General features: G+C 40.3%; 3 protein-coding genes across 3 annotated transcripts; all 3 read right to left on the bottom strand.

Moving 5' to 3' along the window:
* Positions 1–628: 628 nt before the first annotated feature.
* rbp3 (retinol binding protein 3) lies at positions 629–3,818 on the bottom strand. The gene is made up of 4 exons (XM_034708347.1): positions 2,625–3,818; positions 2,139–2,329; positions 1,750–1,892; positions 629–1,358 (listed from the first exon to the last, which is right to left on the bottom strand). The coding sequence occupies exons 1-4, from the start codon at positions 3,816–3,818 to the stop codon at positions 1,033–1,035; spliced, it is 1,854 nt and encodes a 617-aa protein (XP_034564238.1). The 3' UTR covers positions 629–1,032.
* Positions 3,819–5,328: 1,510 nt separating this feature from the next.
* Positions 5,329–8,102, bottom strand: LOC117830486 (retinol-binding protein 3-like). The gene has a single exon (XM_034708625.1). It carries the CDS (start codon positions 8,100–8,102, stop codon positions 5,340–5,342), a length of 2,763 nt encoding a protein of 920 aa, XP_034564516.1. The 3' UTR covers positions 5,329–5,339.
* Positions 8,103–12,130: 4,028 nt separating this feature from the next.
* gdf2 (growth differentiation factor 2) lies at positions 12,131–16,262 on the bottom strand. Its single transcript, XM_034708493.1, has 2 exons — positions 15,911–16,262; positions 12,131–14,018 (listed from the first exon to the last, which is right to left on the bottom strand). The coding sequence occupies exons 1-2, from the start codon at positions 16,260–16,262 to the stop codon at positions 13,099–13,101; spliced, it is 1,272 nt and encodes a 423-aa protein (XP_034564384.1). The 3' UTR covers positions 12,131–13,098.
* Positions 16,263–16,470: the final 208 nt, after the last annotated feature.

The raw sequence follows: 16,470 nt of genomic DNA, 5'->3' as shown, positions 1-16,470 counted from the left end.
AACCAGGTTCTAAACATGTCTGTGTTTGCGCTAAAGTTGGGCATTTAAACATGTTATTAATGGAAATTCCTTGTCTATTGCAGCCCGCCTCAAGTGGACACTCAAGGAACTTCACTTTGTTGGCATTTAGCATTGGCATCATCTAACAACACTAAAGCTTGCCGCTTGGTTTTACCTTTGATCACCTTTGTTAACATGGCCAGGTTTTCCTTCCGAGGGGCCAAATGGTGAAAACAAGTTACTGTGCCTGGATCTGACCTGTACAACTTTATTTCTGCTTTACAAAGATTGATCTATTATTTAACATTGATTATACAAAGTATAAAACAAACTGATTGCAGTATTCAAATATTGTATTTTTTCACTAAAAGTACATGATCCTTGAAACATGTGAGCAAAAACTATTTCTATACTGTTTTTGTCCTGTCAACACTACACCATAATTCATTACCTTAACCATTTAAAACCTCTGAAACTGTCAGCTGTCAGAGACAAATGTTCCTCCAGTATATGATTTGAAGATTGTCCTTCAACACTGAGTTATCACCACAATTGAACTGCCACTGATATATATCATAGAAGAATAGATGTATGAAAAACACACGCTCTGGTTTTGTTTTGTCTTTTTTATTGTCTCTCACCTCTGAATTCAACAAGTGCCAACTAGTGGATTACATCATAGAGGTCCAGATCAAAATATCAAATATGATAAATTTGTGACTTTTCAAAACTCTTGATCTTTGCAACAAACCTCCTTAAATAATAAGCCCCTCAGTGTTGTTCATTCTCAAAACCTTATACATTCATGTTAAATTCAACAGTAAATCCTTCTGTTGAACCTTTGCTCTACATTATAAGCAGTCTTAAAAGGCCTAGGGTTGGAGATGATGAATGACAGATTAAACTTTGTACCTTGTGCTTAATCTTACATTCCTTTCTTCGTAAACATTTCTAGACTATAACTCCTGTAACTATTTGGCTGCCAAAGCAAAAGTGACTGTTTCAGAACACGCTGACTGTGTTCAGGTAGTTTTACTTCTGGCCTGCAAGGTGCTTATTAAAGATGCCCTTGGCAGTGCCGAGAGCGGCATCAGCTGCCACAGGTATGTGAGGTGTGATTCCAGTGCCCTCCCAGGCTGGCCCAGTGGAAGTTTCAGAGTGAATAGTGGGGATGCTGAGGAAGACACCAGTCTCGCCAACAGTAAAGGTCTGGGGTGGGTGGGAGGCTCCGGCGGTGGTCTCTCCGATGATCATAGCGCGGCCAAGCCTCTTCATGATGTAAACAAACTCCTCAGCTGCACCAGCAGTCGCTCCGCTGGTCAGGAGGATCAGGCTTTTCTTTGAGCCATATCTTACGCCTGAGGAAAAGGATAAGTTGGAAGAGTTGAACAAAAGTCAAACAGAGAAGGGATCAGGAAGACAGAAAATACCTCTGTGTAATTAATCTTTGGCCCCTAAGGGTAATTGAAAAAGGCTTTAACACAGCATTAATACAACTGTTTAAGATGGCATAAATTACTTCATTAGCAAATGATGATTTTAAAGGATTTATAATTACCTAGATACCTGGTGAAATATGTCCTATATAATTTTCTTTCAGCACTGTTTTTGGTCTCCACCATCTTCTCTGGACATGTTTGACTTCTTAGCTGCTAAATGCTCTACCCTTCAACTTTTTCACCCACTGTAATTCACTGAAATACTCAAATGAGTAAAATAAAATGACTTGATTTTTATTTTTTTAATTACCAGTGAGCTCAGGCAGACTCAAGAGCTCTGTTGTGGTGCCAGATGATCTGTCGTACAGCTTATCCAGAACAATCTGCTTGTCAGCATCAAAGAAGTAAGAGCAGAAGCCTGAGATGGCTGTAGTTGGGCCTCCAACATTGTTCCTGCACAGCCAGATAAAGAACAATAATACAATGAAATTATGTTGTAGTAACTTTGTATTGATGTTGACACAGGTGAAATAGACACATCCTTAAAAAAGAATACTTAACTCATCCGGACTAAGCCGGACAGTCTAAGTCCTTTATTTAAAGACTGATGAGCTTCAGCAGCTTTAGCAGATGATTTGTTTTCCAAAAATGGACATTGTGAATTTCAAATTAGCTCTCTCAATGAGCAGGATTACCCACCTGAGGTCAATGATCATAGCATCGGTGTTCAAGACTTTGTTCCAGACATGCTCAACGATAATCTGGGCAATGGCCTTGACCTCCTCAAAGTCTCCGAACATGTCGAAACGCAAGTATCCAATGTTGTTTTCAAACACATCAGTTTGAAAGGAGACTTTGATTAGCTCAATGTACATCTCTGGAGTATAATCCTGTGGGAGAGTAAACAACAAGACAGCATTTGTAATGTATCATTTTAAATATGCCTCACAAAAAGTAAATATTCAAATTTCATATATTATTTCTATACAGATAGTAATAACCCATTCTAATTGTATTGGTTTGCTGCATATTAAAAACTGATTTTATTTATGAAATAGACTGGACAAAATTTTTACTCAATGCATTTGAAACTCCTGCTAGTTTGAATGTAAATGCACTTCAACTTGAGGCAAAGAAAGATACGTTCACAAACCCAAGCCAGTAATCTATGTCCAAGAGTCTCACCATGGGGGGCAGGGCAGGTGTGTTGCTAGTTGTCTTCAGACACTTGTCCCCAGACAGGGTCTTCAGGTCAGCAGACAGCTTGGCCTCCAGAGCTGCCTTAGAGACAACCATGCTATACTCGCCGTTTGCCAGAAGCCCTTTCAACTTTTCTGCCACTTCAGCCCCAACATCTTCAAAGGCGTAGTTGTCAGCAATCAAGGCTGCCGATCCCTCAACGATAGCCGGAACTTTGGCACGGAGGTTGACAATTTTGATGGCTGTTGCAAGCGCGTCTTCAGCGTTCACTTCCACTTCAGGGGTCACACCTGTAACCTCCCAGGAGGAGCCTGTGATGGGGTTGATGGTCTTTGCAGTTGGAATGGTTACATAAAAGTCAGTGTCGCTCACTTTGAATTTATCGATTTTCACAGAGCCCCCGGCAGTCTTCTCACCCACGATAGTAGCCCTTTTTAGGTTCTGGAGGCAGTAGGCAACATTCTCTGCAGTGCCCTTGGTGTTTTTGCTTGTGAGAATAATGAGAGGCTTGGTGATGCCATATCTCTGTCCTAGCAGTGTGGTCATAGAAAGCAGCTTGGTGGTGGTGTCTGAGGGACGGTCGTACACACTCTCAATATGAATCTGAGGCTCAGCTTCGGTGAAGTAAGACACAATGTAGGGGATTCCTGAGATGTCCCCACTGCCAGTGTAGCGCAAGTCAAAGATGAGAGCTGAGGTTGACAAGATTTTGTTCCATACCAGTTCAACAAGCAAAGGGCCCACCTTTTCAGCAACCTCCTCGCCAAGGATGTTATCGATCCTTAGGTAGCCGATATTCCCTTCCAGGATGTCGAGCTTGATCGAAGTCTGAAGGACAGCGATGAGCTGCTCTGGGGGCAGAGGAGGCATCTGAGGGGGCACTACAGGGACATAGTTTGGCTCATAGGAGACCATCAAGCGTGGGTCACTGATTGTGAGCTGAAATCCAGCACTGAGGACACCAGCCAAGGATTCCCCATCTGGGATGTTGAGAACCTCTGTGTTGCTGCCAGCTGCTGCAATTGCCTCCTTCATCCCTGCCAGCTTCTCTGGAGAGCAGTAATTGTCCATGACGATTTTTGACATATCGACGATGATACTAGGGGGGAACGTGGCATGGCTAAACAAAATATTTCCCAAAATTGTAAGAGACGCCACCAAAAACACAGCCTTCCCCATTTTTGCAGGTGTGAAAAAAGCAAGTAGATGGGAAGCTGAGGTTGTTGAGCCAAACCTCCTTCTCCTCGGAGGTCCTGTGTCAAGTGGCTCTGTTTTGGCTGGAAGGATTCTCTTAACACACACTTAAGAGGATTTAACCCACAATAAACCTCTAATCGTATTATCCTGAGTGCCTCTGTACGGCAATAATAACCTAGCCAAGTGGGTGTATTAACAAGGAGTACTTGCCAAAGATACTCTGTTTAAATTAACACAAAGGGTTTTACACACCTATTTAAAGTTACCTTTGTCCCGAAAAGCTCTACAAATAGGTAGAAATTGTGAAATGCTGGTGAGAAAATTCGACCTGTTTTATAATTCACAGATGGATCAGTTTGCTGTTGGTATTAAAAATGTTAATGTTTCTTATTTGAGAGTGAAAACATCAGAAAATATTTTAAAAAGCAGATGGATAATACAGGCCATGTTACTCCACACAGAACTAAACACTGATGCTGGTTTTCACATTCATTTCTTTAATAGTTAAGTTTTTTTCTGTTAATGGAGAGTAAATCAGAAATCATACAAAACAAATTACTTTCATTGTTTTACAAATGGTACACATTAACAAGCAGTGGTTGTCCCAGCCTGGGTTGCTCTTCAAGTCAGGAGAAAAGGTCAGTGTAGGATTGTTTGATACTTGCTCCCTCTGCTGGATGCTTTGTAGAAAAACAACATTACTACATCTTACTCTCAGACAAATTGCAAACAATCAACAAATTCAGAAAAATATATAACAAATAACTCAATAGAATTAAATAAATCAACATACAATACACAATGATCAAGTCATTTTTATGCATTAAGATAGTCCTGTATGTATTTACCTAATAAAACATGGCTTCAAAGTGCAATCAAAGGGAAAAACTGCAATGACTATGCAGAAGAAGAAAATGTAAATGTACATGATACAAAACAAAAGAGACAGATTCAGATATGTAATGTCATTATACAAATATGAACAGCAGAAAGTTTTTTACTCTAAGCAGCAATGTTGGAAAGAGTTAGGTAATTAATTGGGTTTTCTTGCTCACAATACTTGCACACTGTTCTCACCATAATTAGGCTGTCGTAATGTCAAAGGGTTGTCAGACATTACATCCTCTTAAGCTTGCCAGGGGTATTTGGTGGATTTGAGGTTTGATCCACAGCTAATGCTACAAATTCCCTCCTGCAATGACACATTTAATCCCCAAAGACTCTGTACAATTCTGTCTGGAGGAATGCATCAGCCAAGTCAGTGTAAAAGAAAACTGTAGGTAAATATTATTGGTACTTAAATGAAAGATTTATCATTAATAACATTATAGGATAACAATGAGATTACAGGGCCCAACAGTTTTAAGGACATTAGCTGTAGTCAGTGGACCACATGACTGGTTCATTAACTATGAGAACACTGTTACCAAACATAAAACAAGGATTTGACATTACAGTGGCCACCTAATAGTCTTATATAAAACCAGAACACAGCATGAGGAATTACTTTCCCTGATCTCTCCTCAGCAGCCTGGCTGCTATGATTCTTTGTGCTGCAGAAAGAGCGTCACTGGCTTGGACAGTGATGTGAGGCTCGACCCCTGAAATGCTCCACATTTTTCCGGTGATTGCGCTTAACACAACTTGATTAGGGATGGAAGCGTACAGAACGCTGTCCTCGATCTGATAAGTTCCACTTGAAAGAGACCCTCCAATTGTTGACTCACCGATTATTGTGGCCCTTTTAAGATCTTTCATAGCTTGTGTGAACACTTCGGCTGCTGACCCTGTCATGTGACTGGTGAGAATGTAGACGTCCTTGGAGGGTGGATACCTTTGGCCTGTCACTTGAGGTAATGTCATTACCTCTGTCATGGTGTTTGTGGAGCGGTCAAAGACTGTATAGAGATGCTGCAAGGGATTAGCATCGAAGAAATAAGTACACAAGAGGGGAATTGCTGTTGAATATCCACCAGTGTTGTACCTCATGTCAATTATGAGAGCATTCGTGTGTACTATCTTGCTCCACACTAATTTGGTCAGCTGAGGCCCAATGGCTTTCACCACCTCTATATCTGCCATCAAGTCAAACCTTAAATAGCCAACATGACCCGGTAGGAGCTCAATTCTAAACAAAGCATCAATCATGTAACCCGCTTCTTCAGCAGTAGGTATTTTTGGGACGTCATGAAATGTCTCAGGCTCAACACTGCAGTGGAAGACATGGAGGCGGTGATCACCTGTGGTCTCTTGGAGGTCTGCCGTTAACTGAGATGCCAAAGATTCAAAGTCAACCACAGACCGGTACATTCCCTCTTCCGATTGGCTCAACAGTTTCTTGCCAACCTTAAGTGCAACCTCATGGACAGCATAATAATTTTCAAACAGTTCTGCAGTGCCCTCTATGAGGGATCGCAGTCCTTGGTGAAAATCTATAATCTCATGAACATGTTCCACAGCTTCCTCAGCCAGCACAATGGCATCTGGGACAACACCACCTCCAAGCCAGCATTCCCCGTCATTGTCTAAAAAGTTAATGAAAGGGACGGTGATGATAACGTCTGTCCCCTCTATTGGGAAAGTTTTTGAGTGCATTAGGTTACCGGACGTAATTTCCCCAATGACTGTGCCACGATGTAAAGACTGTATCAGGTAAGCAAACTCTTCTCCAGCACCTGCTGTGTGGTAGCTGGTCAAAACGTAAACCCCACGTGTGGAGCCGTAAGTTGGGCCTGTTATTTGAGGCAAGGTAAAATATTCTGTTGATACATTCTGAATTCTGTCATAAATTGTGAAAAAGTGATGCTTTTGGGAAGTGTCCTGCAAGTAGGACAATATGAGTGATAGAGAGGTAAATGATCCACCAGTGTTAAAGCGTAGATCAATAATCAGACTGTCAGTGTCTCTGAGGGGCTCCCATACCTTTTTGGCCATCAGCCCTTCAAGTTGAGCCAAAGTCGACGATTTGACAAACTTATCAAAGCGGAGGTAGCCAGTATTATTTGGGAGGATTTCCACTTTGAACAATGTGTCCACCAGTTCATTCAATAACTCCATGTGATCAGGTACATCATAAAGCTCAGGGCCCTCCTCTACTATGGCAGTATCATCTTGATTGTATTTGATGATAAGTCTTGGATCTTCAGACACTGGTTGGAGTTCCTCATTGAGTCTGTAAACTAGGTCCTCTTTAGATACCACAGAGAACAAGTCTGTAGATTGAAGATGTTGCTGAAGACTTGGAACCCTGTCTGTGAAAGCATAGAACCTCCCAATTATGTCAGAGATACTCTGCATAACTTTTGGAATTGCTCTCCTTATTCCGAGAAGGGACTTGGCCTGTGCGACAGCTTCCTTGGCGTTGACGTCGACAGTGGGGGAAACTCCATGAACTTCCCAGCTCTGGCCTGTGATAGGACTTATTGATCTTGCCACAGGAACCGTTATGTAGAACTCTGTTTGAGCGATCCTTATCTTTTGGATTCTTACTGACCCACCAGCAGATATTTCACCAACAATAATCGCCCTCTTAAGGTGCTTTAATATATATGCCACTGCCTCAGCAGCGCCCATTGTACGCCTACTGCTCAAAATAATCACATCTTTCTTCCTCCCAAACCTTCTCCCTCTTATTGATGGCATGGTCCATAGTTCCCTGGTTGTATTCGAGGGCCTGTCATACACAGTTTCAATATGAATGAGGTTCTTAGGGTCTGAGAAATAGGATATTAGAATGGGAACACCAGACAGTTCTCCCGCTGTGCTATACCTCAGGTAAAGGATCAGTGAGGAAGTTTCGGCAGCTCTGTCCCAGATATTGTCTCTCAACCTAGAGCCAAGCTTTGTCATTGTCTCTTTACCAATGATCCGATCAATCCGCAAATACCCAACATCGTTCTCAAGGATATCCAGCTTGACAGAGTTTCTCACCAGCCTGGTCAGCTGCTCTTTGGGGAGAGATGGCAGCCTTGGTGGCACTGCTGGCACAAAATTTGGCTCGTATGATACAGTCAACCTTGGATCGTTCAGTGCCCCTTGTACTCCAGTAGTGAGCACAGCTGCCAGAGTCTTCTTGTCCGAAATCTGCAAGATTTCTCCACTGCTGATGGCCTGTTGGATGGCTTCTTGCATCCCAATCAGATTCTCAGGGAAGCAATAGTTATCCATCAGAATCTTGGCCATCTCTAACACCAAAGCAGGCTGAAATGTTGAACTCACAATATGTAGGAGAAGCATCAATAGCAGCGGTGGTGCATGCTTTGCCATTGCCAATGTCTTCATCATTGCCTGTGGAAATGAGCGTCCAATGTTTATCATTGGACTGTGCCAGTTTATTTATCCTTTCCAAGAGCTTTAATTTTTTTGTGGGAGGGAACGTTGGTATTGTCAGTTTTTTGCACAAAGTCAACGTAAGAGGCTTTTGTCCCAAACCTTAATCGCATTATCTCCATGTTATCCATGCTTCAACACAGAGACAATACCAGACAATAAAAGTTGGTCAATTGGTGTCTGTGCAGTTGCTCATACAAACAGTCAATGTTTGGGTTCTTATAACTATTTAACTCTAATGCAGCTGTTTCCAGGAGGTATAATGTGCCTGACATAATTTACTCTAACTTGTAATTACAGTATGAACTGACTTAGGTTTAAATTACAGACTTCATCTTTTTCCAAACCCATGGCATGTTATGTCATCCATACCGACAACTCTTTTTTTCTTGTTTTGTTTTATATAATACACTGGTTAAAGGGACAGACAAGACTTTTTCATTGTGGAAGATTGACATGAATCCAGATCAGTAACCCTCACACTGTTTCTCTGACACTGTCTCTTCTGTGTACGCTATGAAAGCTGCTGGTGTATTTTGGTACTGTTGGTAGCTTTAGGGGTCATGTCTGGGTCGCTCCACTACATGATTACTGATTACACAGTTTGTAGACACGTGGCACAGCTCTTAAAGCACATGCAAAATAGAAACACACACACACACACACACGCACGCACGCACGCACGCACGCACGCACGCACGCACGCACACACACACACACACACACACACAGATCTTCATTTTGCTTGATTTGCTTAACTTCTTTTTTCCCTACCTAGCTTTTTTTCCCCATGATATTTCCTGCTGTCAGTTTTTTTATTTTTTTTTACAAATCCATTTCCCCAAAAAATGGGGCACTGTAAAATTTTCATTAAAACAGAGTTTGAAGGTTTGCAAATCATTCATGTTTAATTGAAAATAGTGCAAAGACAATAGATCACTTTTTGTTGACAGTGAAATTTCTCTTTCCTTCCTGTTATGGGACTGAAGCTGGTGTCTTCAACAAGCTGTTTTATGTGTCATGATTCTCCAAATGTTTTCACTGGGTTCAAGTTGAGACTGCAGGCAGGCCAGTTTAGCACCGTGACTCTTCTATTGTAATATGTCCAGAATGTGGTTTGGCATAAGCCTTCCCTGAAAAAGTCATTGTCTGGATGGCAACATATGTTGCTCCAAAACCTGTATATATTGTTCAGCATTAATGGTGCTGCTCTGGAGGTAAAAGCTACTCATGCCTGATATGGCATACAGATAATGGCTTTCTGTGTGCTGATAACAAGCCCAGTCTTTCCTCTATTCTGTAGATCAGAGGAAACAGCATCCATGGTTTCCAAAAAGACAGTCAAATCCAGATTTTTCAGACAATAAATCTGTTTTCCACTTCGCCTTAGTCCTCTTCACCGATGTGATCTAGCTTCTATCAAAGGCTGAAATGAACACTAGTGTTTACAACTTGTTCCAATCCTGAGTTAAAAGCTAAGATAAGTTATAATAGGCCTGATGCTGCTAATACACTGTGCATACAAGTAATAAATAATCTAGAAATTCTGAACAAACTCAATCAATCAATCAATCAATCAATCAATCAATCAATCAATCAATCAATCAATCAATCAATCAATCAATCAATCAATCAATCAATCAATCAATCAATCAATCAATCAATCAATCAATCTTTATTTATAGCGCCAAATCACAACAAATGTTATCCCAAGATGCTTTAAAACAGAGCAGGTCTAGACTGTACTCTGTTATACTTTTAACAAAGACCCAACATCAAGACAGGATAAGATCCAGTCCCATTTTACAGACATGACTCAATCTGATCTCATCCTAATCCAGAAGTGTCTGCATAAACTTAACCCCTCATCTGGCTGGTCAAGGAGCATTTAGCTCTAAGAATGCATCATTGCTTTAAAAATACACAGAGATGAACAGAATTTGAAGTCTTCAGAATTATTTGTTCATTTTAATGAGAATATTAGAGATTTTCCTTTTACATATTCTTCTTCACATAACTGTGAATTGACTAACATAAATGAGTAGAAAGCTGTAAGTGTAGTCCATTCTCCCATAACTATAGAACTATAAATGCTAGGGATGAGGATCTGACCAAACTCAAAGAGAGTGTTATTAGCTTTAAAGTTATTTGACCTTTCTTTTGACATGGCACCATACAAACACACACAGTATTATCTCACTAGTAGTGAAGGAGTTCATTAAACCTTCTGCTGCTGCTGGAGGTATTTGTGAGTGAAACATCCCAGACAAGTTTGTGTTTTAAGCTGAATGCTTAATCAAATTTGTAGAGATGCCTCAGACTAATCTTTGACAATAAATAGACGTAAGTAGGCAATTCATTTCTTGTCCTTAAGTGAACTCTTTGCCTTATAAAATGTACATTCACTTAAACATGTATTGAGATTTGAATGTGTAAGTAAAGACATTTTTCATTGTCTTTTTACACCATGTTTTTATATGAATGAGGTATTTATTTCTACAAACATATGATTCTCAGACACTGTGGTTGTGTACTCCTTCCTGGTCACAGTTAACTGATTTGATTTGCTGCCTTAAATCCTGTCACTTTGCAATGGATGATGGTTGTCTGAGAAATGATGCCACCTGGCTGTATGCTGAAGCTTTCACATCCCACATTACAGCAATAAAAAGCACATAAACCTGTATTTGAAAAAATATTAAAAACAATGGTTGAATTTCGCATTTAGGAATTTAGTGATTAACAACCAACATGCATCCTCTTCACTTTTCAAAAGGTTTTATGTCTTTTGGTGGCTCTCAGCCATTACCTGAAGAAAAAAAAAAAACACGTGGGTTAGCAACTTTATTAAATATTTTGCAGATTGACACTGCAGAAATTAGACAATTAAAACTCTGGTTGACCTTATGAAAATATCAGCTTTATATGAAATAAAGTTTCTACTGTGACAGTTATGGTTTCTTTTGTATTCAAAGTAACAACAGCAGTGTAGAAAGCCATAAAAGCTCAAATTCACATTAGTTTGAACACAATCCTAATATCTAATAAAACAAACATACAGCTACAATGGTAATTTACAATTTAATGTTAACAGGACTGACAAATGAACAACTGTGATTTAATGTTGTCATATTACTGTTGGTTGGTTGGTTAGGAGCAGTGTTGTTGTCTAGTCATCAAACTGAGAAGTCAAGAACCCAAACCATCAAGTCAGAGTCGAGTTTCAAGACTTTAATGTTTAAATCTGAGTCTGAGTCACCATAATTTGAGTCAGGTTTAAGTCTAGTCTCTGTAGTTCTCTTAACAGATATTGATCTCCCTCCTCTTGAGGCATCCTGGCATTAACTGTCACTGAAAACAACAAAATGAGTAAATTGTGATCTCAATAATTAGTCTTACAAATAAATAGTTAAAAAAAAAAGTCCAACTCCTCCTCTTCATCTTCCAAGTCATAATGTAGTCGATGCTAGAGTCCAAGTCTGAGACCCAGGTATCAGAGAGTCCAAGTGGAGCTCTGAAACTCAGTTCTTCAGTTTGACTCAAGTCTGAGTCCTAGACTCTGAGTATCACAACACTGTTGTGGAGCAATATATATTTTAAGTCTTTCACACAAAAACATAGTTGTACTGGTAACAAAATAAGTTCACGAACCAAAAGGGTATAAATAATTGTAATGTTAGATTTTAATTCTTATTTGTATTTGACCTTTTACATACTTTATGTTCTGTTTTACATTATTTGCCCTCAAATATAATTTCAGTCTTTTAATTAAAACCAATATAGTGTAGGATTAAATACAACAGGGATCATATTAACACAGAAGAGGAGGGTGATGTTGAAATGCAAAAAAAAAAAAAAAAAGACACCCCTCCCAAAAAAACAACAAAAACAACAACAACAAATAGAGGAATTCTTCAACATGCAGCTTTGGCTATAAGGAATTGTAGTTGAAATTTGACCACCACCTCATTCTGAAAAAATGTATCAGCTAGCCATTAAAGTTTTTACACAAAGTCATGTATTTAACTGTCCTTAATAACTGTCCTTGAATCTAACCTAGATTATCAGGCACACGTTTTGAATGGCCCGATTATCTTTGCTTTATAACTTACCTTAAAGGCAAGGACCCTCACAAAACCTTTGGCTGTAGATTCTGATTAGAGGTGATAAGCAAACAGGCTAACACACTTATATAAATGCAAAATATCAGCATGTTTTCATTATCATTGTGCGATTGCCGAGGATACTATTTCACTCATAGTTAGGATGCTAACGTGAGTGTAAGAGTGTAAGCAAATGTGCGTTCATCCCAAAGTAAGATTAAGAATATGATATCATCAGCAAACATCAGCACATTTTTAGAATCATTTCATATCAAACCATCAAGTTCAAAGGTAACATGCTTAGAGAGGGTTTCAGGTGAGAGTTCAAGTCCTCATATGTTTAAATCAGATCATGAATATGCTCAGCTTGTTTTCAATATCATTGTTGGTGTGTTGATGACAACATTTAACTTAATGCTAACATGCTCACACTCATATGAGAGCGATGGAAAATGTGCTAACATGCCAAAGAGATCATGAGTAATATAAAGATTATAAGTGTATGACATCCACATCTTATGATTATGATGAAACTTTTAGCTCAAAATGTTACTGTTAGCCTCACAGAGCTGCTAGCATGATTGTAGTCTTACAATGGTTAAATGTATGCTGTCAAAAAAGAAGAAGTATTAGTTTTGTTTTGACCTTAAGACCTAGTTAGGTTGTAGCTTCCCATCAAACTACATAAGTTAGCAGCTGACATCCATGTGACTTCCTCAACCTGGACAATTTTCCTTAATCTGAACCAAAGCAAGGTGTGAACATCCAACTGACTAGAATAAAATGCTGCTTTTACACCTTTATAATAAGATAAAACCAGTCCTCTCTGACTACCTACAACCACACTCCGCCACCTTCATCTCCTCATAAAGATATCTTATCGTGAGGCGTCCATTCTCCTTATACATCACTGTGATGGGGTCCAGTTTGATGGGGACACAGCAAGCCATGCTGGCCTTTTTAGGGTCCCTGATGTTGATCAGTGTCTGGATGAGGGCGTGTTTTGATGGGGTGGATTCATCTGTGAGCGGGTGGTAACACAGGCCTCGACATTCGTAGGCGTCATATTCTGGAGGTGCAACAATCCAGCTGTCCCAACCAATGTCTCTAAAGTTGACTTTGAGTGAGGTGCGCTGGCAGTATTCCCTCTGTGCCTTTCTTTTCTGTCTTCGTTGATGTTGAGCTTCAGGGATCTCATTTAATAGCTGATCTCCTCTGTTCCAATCGCCCCCTGAGTGTAGGATAGTTTCTTCTTCATGGAGGATCATCTCTTTTAATTCCATCTGCTTCTCTCTTCTCCTGCTACTGAGGTCATCTGAGAAGACTATTAGAGCCGCTGAAGTGTTGTCTCCAACAGTCATGCTCATATTTAGACAGCCTGCTCCTTCCTCTCCACTTTTAGGAACCTTGCAGTCCTTCCGATCAACCACCACATCAAAAACAGTTTCTCCATGGCCTAACCTGATCCAGTTTTGAATAGCTGTGGTCACATCAAAGGTCTCCCACGTGCTCTGTGAGCCTGTCACCTCTTTGCCCACCAGTAGTTGGTTTGTGGATGTGAAATTATTGTAATCCACTTCATAGACTTTGACAGTGGCCTTGAATCTGCTCGAGTCAACCCTTACTCCAGGCTTTGGGAAGAAGAAGAGCTGTAGTTCAGCAGTAGTGATCTTCTCATGGCTAGGAATGCTGATATTGAAGTGCAGCCTGTGTTTTGTCTTTGTGCCATTTGTCACAGAGAGAGGGATGTCTGTTGGAGAAATACATAGAAGTCAGAGGGTTTGTTTAGGATGAAACCTCCAAATAGACACACTTAAATTTGACCCCAAAGTCACTTTTGCCTGGACACTTTCAGTGTGTGCAAAATGCAGCATATCCATTCCCTGATACTTTTAGAAGGGAGCTGTAACTCTCCTGGAGCTCTTTGAAAACCTTCACTTCCTTTGACCTACCTGATGTTCCTGTGGATTAATAAGTTGGGCTAGCTAAGCAACAGCTGCACACCGAGATTGCTTGACATATAGACATACAGATAAATGTAGGTCAAGCGAAAGTTCAGACAGGAAGACTATAAAGCAATCACAGCAGTTGTTTAACTCTCCTCTCCCTCATTCAATAGCTCACCCGCTCCAGCTGCATGCTTCAGAGCTGCCATTGGTTAATCAGCGGCGGCTGTCATCCAATAGCTCAGTGGCACGCCCTTATCGTCAGCCTATAAACTTCCTGCTGTCTGCATTGATGGCGCGCACCCCTCCACCTCCCCATCTCCACCTGGTCTCTGCAAGTCTTCAATTCCTAGGATTCATCAACCACCACCACCAGTGTCTGGACTCTAGGGGGATTCCTTCTGCTGCCAAATTCACGCATCCTACGCTCACAAAATTATCCCCATAGAGTCCTTATGCCAAAGATTTCTGTCAAGTTTCATTATTCATTCAGTTGTAATAAATAACATTTAATCTTCAAATTGTGTCTCTCCTGATTGAAATCAATACTTGACCAGGACTCTGCATTAGGGATGATTTTCCATAACAGCAACAGCCTTACTAATGACATTGATGGCCATAATGAAATCAGTGTTGTGAGCATTGTTCTAGTATTTAAATTGGTTAAACTGGGGCATATCAATGTTTTGCAGATTTTTGTTTGGACTAGGGACATGGAGCTTGAAAACAGACAGTTCTGGTCAAACCAGGTTTATTTCAGACACATGTAGATTTGCAGGTGTGACATGGGATCTGGCAGGCCCACTAGCCCTGCTACTCTGTTTCTTGCTAATGACAGCAGGTGTTGAAATATCATTAACCAACCAACCAACCAAACATGTTAACGTGTGGATTAAGTGCAAACAGTGGCAGGCCAGGCTAACTAATCTATTATTTTCAACCTGAAACTACTATGCCAAGCATGCAAATTTTATGCAATTGTTAGCCAAGCTGTTGACAATTCTCTTGAAAAAGACTTAGCCTAAATAGCATTCTTTTGATTGAAATACAAACTTAAATATTGAACGTTACAAATGAACAACAGTCTGGGTTTTTGATTTTAAAGCAATGCTATGTATTCATCTTTAAAAAAATAAAATAAAATCTGTCCTTTATTAGTGTCCAAAGGCTACAGGGCTATGAACTGCTCCACTAAATGCCCAACTACTTTTGAAAACACATCTCTTTGCCAATACTTCACAGACGCCTAGAAACATCATATTACACAAATATGTTGTAGGTGACAAAATGTATTAAATTCAAATTTCAGTGTGTTTTCATTATTCATTTATTGATTTAAAAATATCTGTTTATTAAGCCTTCTTCAGGTAAAAATATTCAGCAATAGCTACAGCAGCAGTTTTGGCAGATACACTACAGGAATTGCTGGGGTTACTTTAGATCAATGACTCCCAACCCAGGTGGTTAGAGCACTTACAAAGGGTCACAATGTCAATCTGTCAATTTTACATAGACAGGTCCTCTAGAAATACCTTGATTCATTTAAAGGAGTTCACATGTACATAATTTAAGAGGAACTGAATTAGACATTTATATGATTTAACAATAACAAAATAACTAAATTGAACAGCGTGTGTCCCACCCATTAGCTTGATCAAATAATCAAACATTTAACTTCTACATCTTGTTAATGTACCTTGCACTGTGAAGCTTCGTATGACATCAGACTGAGGGATCGTCGAGCTGTCCGAGGCATACTTGTTGTAGAGCTCCATCATGAACTGAGGAGGGTAGATCTTACTGTGCTCTTGAGGAACATCCGACAGGTTGAGTTGTCTCAAAAAGCCCTCCTTCATGGTTCCTAAGAGGTTCTCCATCCTTGCATCGGTCTCTTCCTCCTCCAGAAGGTCCTCCTCTGACAGCTGAGAGTAGAATCTCTCATCATACTCAGTCTGGATGTCATTGTTGAGAGGCTTACATGTGCAGGAGCCAACAGAGACCACCAGACTCAGACACACCTGAAACAGGAACGATCTGGAACGCTGCATTTTGAATCTGATTCTGTCTAAGCCACTGAAATGACACAAACGTCTCCTTTCCCACTTGAAAACACACTTTGCAATGGCAAGGTTTAGAAATGGAGATCCCCAACGCAAGGACCACAGTCCTGATGTCCGCTCCCATGCTCCCAGAGTAAACACGGGGACTTGTGTCAACCAAAATAGTAGCTTGGACATGCTTATCACTGCCATTGAT

Source organism: Notolabrus celidotus, chromosome 18, assembly GCF_009762535.1.
Source record: "Notolabrus celidotus isolate fNotCel1 chromosome 18, fNotCel1.pri, whole genome shotgun sequence".
Lineage (NCBI taxonomy): Eukaryota > Metazoa > Chordata > Actinopteri > Labriformes > Labridae > Notolabrus > Notolabrus celidotus.
The sequence above is the reverse complement of the archived record's forward strand: the minus strand, read 5'-3'. Positions and strand labels throughout refer to the sequence as shown.

Bases quoted from the DNA above. Each gene is read 5' to 3' on its own strand.
- rbp3 (XM_034708347.1), bottom strand. From the start codon at position 3,818: ATGGGGAAGGCTGTGTTTTTGGTGGCGTCTCTTACAATTTTGGGAAAT. The intron at 2,330-2,624 runs GTGAGACTCTTG...ACTCTCCCACAG, and splicing joins CACCTGCCCTGCCCCCCATG to GATTATACTCCAGAGATGTA. The intron at 1,359-1,749 runs GTAATTAAAAAA...CCTTTTCCTCAG, and splicing joins GAGTCTGCCTGAGCTCACTG to GCGTAAGATATGGCTCAAAG.
- gdf2 (XM_034708493.1), bottom strand. From the start codon at position 16,262: ATGCAGCGTTCCAGATCGTTCCTGTTTCAGGTGTGTCTGAGTCTGGTG. The intron at 14,019-15,910 runs GTACATTAACAA...TTTCTCCAACAG, and splicing joins ACGAAGCTTCACAGTGCAAG to ACATCCCTCTCTCTGTGACA.
- LOC117830486 (XM_034708625.1), bottom strand. From the start codon at position 8,102: ATGGCAAAGCATGCACCACCGCTGCTATTGATGCTTCTCCTACATATT.